Source organism: Sinocyclocheilus anshuiensis, unplaced genomic scaffold, assembly GCF_001515605.1.
Source record: "Sinocyclocheilus anshuiensis isolate Anshui unplaced genomic scaffold, SAMN03320099.WGS_v1.1 scaffold566, whole genome shotgun sequence".
In the NCBI taxonomy this organism is placed as follows: Eukaryota; Metazoa; Chordata; class Actinopteri; order Cypriniformes; family Cyprinidae; genus Sinocyclocheilus; species Sinocyclocheilus anshuiensis.
Window position 1 is genome coordinate 298,307 of NW_015542410.1, and position 6,217 is coordinate 304,523.

Sequence of the window (6,217 nt, forward strand, 5' to 3'; positions counted from 1 at the left end):
TATATATATATATATGTGTGTGTGTGTGTGTGTGTGTGTGTGTGTGTGTGTGTATATATAGTGCTGTCAAATTATTAAAATATAATATTAAAATAAAAGTATTTGTTTACATAATATATGAGTGTGTACTGTGTATATTTATTATGTATAGGCTATATAAATACAAAAACATGCATGTTTATATTTAAGAAAAATATGTTGTTTATATATTAAATATATTTATATGTAATATAAAATATAATAATATAAATATATAAATGTATATACATATATACACATTTTTTGTATAAATATTTTCAAAATATATACTGTATGTGTGTGTATGTATATATGCATAATAAATAAACAGTACACACTCATATATTAGGCTATGTAAACAAAAACTTTTATTTTGGATGCAATTAACCTTTTGACAGCACTAATATATATATATATATATATTTTTTTTTTTTTTTTTCAATTGTTGAAATAGTTTAGTAAAATGTGTCGTAAGAGCATATATTATTTATTTATTTATTTTACTTGCAGTTACTGCAGTAGGCCTAACTCATGTCAACTACACTGATGTCATCAGTCCCGTGTAATATCTCAGCAGGTCCATGATACACAGCTGTTAGTGATATATATATATCATACATATCCATCAATGGCCTTCACAGTGTCTCCTCCCTCACACATATGCTTTAACACATAAATACACCCTCACACACTGGAGAATTCACAGTATGTTCTCCACTTACAGTCGGAGACAGAGTCTGTCTGCAGGAACTGGACATTAGTGACACTTTACTGTCTCTGTCTGGGACACACAAAAAATGGACACAAACTCTCTATGCTTTGGTAAGTTTCATGTCGTGAATCTAAATGTGGGGTGATGTGAAAATGTTTGCATGTGTATAATGTTTACAGTTCAGTTTATCAAGCTGAAGAATTGCTTATGATAGAATACAAGGAAATAGTTATTTTTTTTTTTGTTATGTACACAGGGTTCAAATGAGATTGTGCGAGTGATGTCCATGGGAAAAAGCTACCACGTGGCCTGTTATGAAGGAAAAAGCAACATTTAATCACTGTTCAGTCTGAAGAAAATCATAATTATTCATTGTTTATGTTTTTGTACCACTGTATTGTTGTTAAGTACCATGTAATTGATAAATGTTGACATGAAAATTTAATTTAAATACCATATAATATATATAAGTGCCATGATATATTTTTTATATCATTAGTATATTATTAATAGTATTAAATAGCATGTATTATGTTATTAATTCAACTTGCTACCAAACCAAACTGTGTTGTCATAAAAATGATGTTTACTTAATAATATTTATATTAATATATAAGAGATTCTAAATTGGATATTTCCATGTTATTTAAAGAAAAGTTAATAAAATTGACTATGCAATCTGAGCTTTGCGATGAGTTTGTTCAGGACTTTTATTATGACATTACCGGAAAGAGGCGGAAGTCATCTATTGTTTTCAACGCTGATTTAACATTTGGCGCGTTCAGTGAAAATTCGCGGTTTAGTGAGTGATAAACATAAGTGCTCATTTCTTTAAGATAAATATGGTATTTTCTGAAACATACGCGTCTCTGTATAACTGACATGGTCCTTTTTATAGTGAGTCTGATGTCGATGTGTTTTGTGAAGGGATTATAAAGTCAAACAGGTTGCTGGATGTGTTTGTGTTTCTATTTGTTTTCACGGATAAAGTAAATAAATGGATCGATACAATGATGTAAAAATCCTCCTGAAGAAATGGGAACAGTCTTTCTTCCAAACAAACAACAGAAAACCTAATAAGGTGTCGTATATTCATCAGTATTCTGGAATATTGTGTTGTTTTTAAGTTGTTTTATATGCTCTGTGTTGTTGTATTTAACGTTGTTTTCTTCTGTTGTTGTTAAATTAATACTGTCTAATACACCCTTTCTTTTGAAGGACGACATTGATAAAGCTCCAGAGGAGACGAGACGTAAGTTTATTGCGTTGTGTTTGTAATTTGATGAGTGATGTATGTCCGTGTTAGGATTTAAAGGGGTCATATTATGCTATTTTAAAGATCATTATTTTGTGTATTTGGTGTAACAGAATATGTTGACATGCTTTAATGTTCAAAAAACACATTATTTTTCAAATACTGTACATTATTGTAGGTCCTCTATGCCCCGCCTCTCTCAAACACGTCGTTTTCAACAAAGCCCCCTCCTCTGACAAGCGCAGTCTGCTCTGATTGGCCAGCTGACCCAGTGCATTGTGATTGGCCGAACACCACAAGCATGCGTCGGAAATGTAACGCCCCTTACCATAATCGCGAGCTTCAGCTTTCAAAGTAAATATCAAGACAGTTAATAATGTCGTTAGTTTTACCATCAGTTCAAGGCCGAAAGGGCAACAGTCACGTGACAGACACAGTGATGATGCAGTACACAAGCCACGTGCTATGATTTCTGACAGGCAGTTCACTCTCCTGTGATGTGACCCTGTTCCCCTCACACACACACACACACACACGACGCGTTACTCTGCGCTGCGCAAAACTCCCACAGCTGTTAGTGATATATATATATCATACATATCCATCAATGGCCTTCACAGTGTCTCCTCCCTCACACATATGCTTTAACACATAAATACACCCTCACACACTGGAGAATTCACAGTATGTTCTCCACTTACAGTCGGAGACAGAGTCTGTCTGCAGGAACTGGACATTAGTGACACTTTACTGTCTCTGTCTGGGACACACAAAAAATGGACACAAACTCTCTATGCTTTGGTAAGTTTCATGTCGTGAATCTAAATGTGGGGTGATGTGAAAATGTTTGCATGTGTATAATGTTTACAGTTCAGTTTATCAAGCTGAAGAATTGCTTATGATAGAATACAAGATGTTTGCATGTTAAGAATTTCCCATATATTTCCCATATACAATTTCCCTATAAAGATTTTATAATTTAATGCATAGTTAAATAGTTAAATTTCAGTTTCTGAACATAGTAAGAAGTTAAAATGTGTACTGTGTCACAATTATTAAAAGTTTATTTATTTATCCATTCCAAACATATTCTTTAGTTTAAGTAAATAAATAAATAAAAATGTTATCGAATACGTATTGAATAAATAATTCGATATTTTATTTCTTTATAAGCAGACAGATGAAATAAAGAATCAGAGAATTTAAATCTAATGCACAATCTTCAATCTTCAGTTCTTATTTACTGTTTAGTATGGTGTGGTAATCCCATGGCACTTTGATATACATCATGGTACTAAAATTCATATACCATTGTCATTTTTTATTCTGAAAGTAATTTACACCCCTGTGTTGATTATCAGTGAAAAGCACAATCTTCTGTGTGTTGTCTGCCGTCTGCAGGTACATGCGCGAAGTGCACTGGAGGTGTTTACGGTGCTGATCAGGCCTGCCAGGCCATGGGACAAGTGTACCATGACAGCTGCTTCACCTGCTGTGTCTGCGGTAAGACTGCAGCTCATGTATCAGTTCAGATGCATGGAAATATTACACAGGGCTGATGACATGAGTATATACACGCAAAACACATCAGAGCACCATGGCACAGTACAATTTTTATTTTACAAGTGAGAGGGGAAAAAAGTATATTGGAATGCTTTTACATTCCCCCAAGAAGCTTGATAGTAAAGAAATGCAAATATTTCTTGGGGGAACGCAATACTTTTGCAAGTGAATGCAAAGTTTATCAGAGAATACAATATAACTAAATGTTTTGTGAGCGAAATGAAAAGCAGTACTTTTGCAAGAGAATGCAAATGTTTTGCAAGCAAATGCAACGTTTTCCGCATTAATGAAATCATTTTGCTTGAGAATCTCTTATTTTTCCCTAATCATATGTGGTGCTTCACAACATGCTAATTTTACGCACGTCAATATAAACTCAATATCATGTGCATGTTTTCTCATCTCCTCGATGCAGGCCAGAAACTGAAAGGGAAGGCGTTTTATGACTTTTCAGGACGGGTCTTCTGTGAGGAGGATTATTTGGTCTGTGGTCTGGTCTTGTTTGTTAATTATTTCTTAAATTAAATGTAGAAGATTGTGCTTTTAATGCTTCCTTTGTTTTGTAGTATTCCAGCGTCAAGCACTTCGCAGAGGTCTGCACTTCCTGCGGATATTTAATCACAGATATGGTCAGCCTGAAAAGCATTCTGTGTGTGTTTTAATGGATAGAAAGAATGTTGTTTAATGTTTCCTACCACATGATCCATTAGCAAGATGACCTCTCTGACCCCTTTAGGTGCTCCAGGCTTTGGGAAAGTCCTTCCATCCCGACTGTTTCCGCTGTGTCATCTGTAATGAGAAACTGGAGGGACAGACGTTTAGTGTCGACACACAAAACAAGATATATTGTGTGAAAGATTACCACAGGTGAACAACACACTGACATGGACACTTACAGTCTGCACATACAGTGAATATAAAACCTAGTTATTAATTAATGGTCTATTAGATTAAATCCTAATCAAATTTCTTTGAGTGTCTGTTGACACTTTAAACATATATATATATATATATATATATATCATATGACCCCTTTAATTATTAATTTTTACCCTGTGTGTTTTTGTTTTTGCAGAACTCTATAAAGAATACCGTTCTCTTAAAGAAGCAAACGAAAGGAATGGCACTGGGCAGGAGGATCACACAAAACCCCCAAAGAGTCAGCCTTCTACAGCTGTAAGAGGACAAATCTTAATTCATTCATTTGAACATTCATCAGCCGTCTTTGTAGTTTCTGAAGATTATACCTGTTTATGTATAGATTTATTAAATGTGCATGTGTTCACTGTTTTAAGGAATCTGGATGCTGGGGGTCTCACCTCAACCGGAAGAGTCTACCGGCTGCTGTACCAAAACTGTCATCAGATGACAAAGAGACGCTGAAAGCTTCAGCTCAGTACTTTGGCATGAAGTTGAAAAACAATCTTGGAGCTTTAACAAAGGTGAATGTGACTTGCACTGTATCCTGAGCCGGGTGATATCATAAAAAAAAAAAAGATCTCAAGTTCATCTCATGACAATATGTGATATGTTGTGATATTTAATTATTATTCATATTTAATTAACGTAAATAGAAGTAATAAATTATCAAGTTAATAAAAAAAATAATCCGTCTTCTGCAATAAAAAATTTTTTTTTAATTTAAAAAGTAAAAATAAAAGTAAAGAAGTTTAATTTAAAAAGTAAAATACTATAGAATTAAAGTTTTAATAGGCCTAATTAAAAAGAGAATAAGAAAGACATGTATATAATATATTTTTTTCAATAAATGTTTTAAGATTTAAAATTCTAAGAACAATTATGTTGATGTTTGTTACTGTGTATATTCAGAAACCTTTCTACTGATTATTTTGACTGATATCATTGTGGTATTTGGTGGAAATGGCTCTTTATTTTAGCTATAATGTTATGAAAAGACATAATGAAAAATCTGTATATTGGTAAAAATATTCAGAAAGATGTCCACTGATTAATCTTTACTATGTTGTGCTTTTTGCATTACATAACTTAATCTGTGTGATATTAATGGCTGTTTTAACAAATAATGGTACTTTGATTGAAGCAATTCTTAATGAATCAAATTTTTGAGCCTCGTTCAGACTGTCAGCCCAAATCCGATTTTGTGCATATCTGGATGGAATCTGATTTGAATAACTGACTGTCCACACAGTGTATTGCAACTGTTCATATCCGATTTGTGTGTCCATAAGCGCTCTTTAATTTTTACAGAATGTGCATTGGTTTCTATGGTAATGCCGTTGCGTTGTTATGCCTATGCTAAAAACAACAGTAACAACAATACAGTTTGCAGTACAGATGTTGTCTTATGACATGACAACATGTTGCTGTCGCAGCTGCGCTGTATTATTATATTTCGTCTTGTGAGGCAGCGGCAGAAACGCAGGAAGCTGGAATGTGCAGCTTTATTCCGTGCTGCCGTCTCCGCTACATTCAAAACTCAAAGAGGTGCATAAACTAGCAGTATATTGTGTTTTTCCGCTTGACTTGCACTTCGCAACGACACAAGCTTGTTTCTGGCATGTTTTCTGCAAAAAAACGTCTGACGTGTTTACGTTTTACGTGGCGTGAGGGCGTGAAAAAGCTACGCTAAATCCGATCTGATCGGTCAGACTGAAACGGATTTCCAGGAATGCGATTTGAATAGGATT

General features: G+C 34.1%; 2 protein-coding genes and 1 long non-coding RNA gene across 3 annotated transcripts in view; all 3 read left to right on the forward strand.

The window, feature by feature from the left end:
* LOC107693299 (uncharacterized) overlaps window positions 1-863 on the forward strand; it is a 2,112-nt gene extending 1,249 nt beyond the window's left edge. The window contains exon 3 of the long non-coding RNA XR_001634716.1: window positions 743-863. This is a non-coding gene — a long non-coding RNA (uncharacterized LOC107693299). The remainder of the gene's footprint in view (window positions 1-742) is intronic.
* A 799-nt stretch (window positions 864-1,662) lies between these two features.
* Window positions 1,663-6,217, forward strand: part of recql4 (RecQ helicase-like 4) — a 23,246-nt gene continuing 18,691 nt past the window's right edge. Inside the window, exons 1-4 of the mRNA XM_016492621.1 lie at window positions 1,663-1,811; window positions 1,949-1,982; window positions 4,624-4,724; window positions 4,844-4,990. Of these exons, the coding sequence (XP_016348107.1) occupies window positions 1,728-1,811; window positions 1,949-1,982; window positions 4,624-4,724; window positions 4,844-4,990 (366 nt within the window). The 5' untranslated portion in view covers window positions 1,663-1,727. The remainder of the gene's footprint in view (window positions 1,812-1,948; window positions 1,983-4,623; window positions 4,725-4,843; window positions 4,991-6,217) is intronic.
* limd1b (LIM domains containing 1b) lies at window positions 2,694-4,419 on the forward strand. The gene is made up of 5 exons (XM_016492620.1): window positions 2,694-2,786; window positions 3,387-3,488; window positions 3,964-4,031; window positions 4,115-4,177; window positions 4,285-4,419. Exons 1-5 carry the CDS (start codon window positions 2,762-2,764, stop codon window positions 4,417-4,419), a joined length of 393 nt encoding a protein of 130 aa, XP_016348106.1. The 5' UTR covers window positions 2,694-2,761.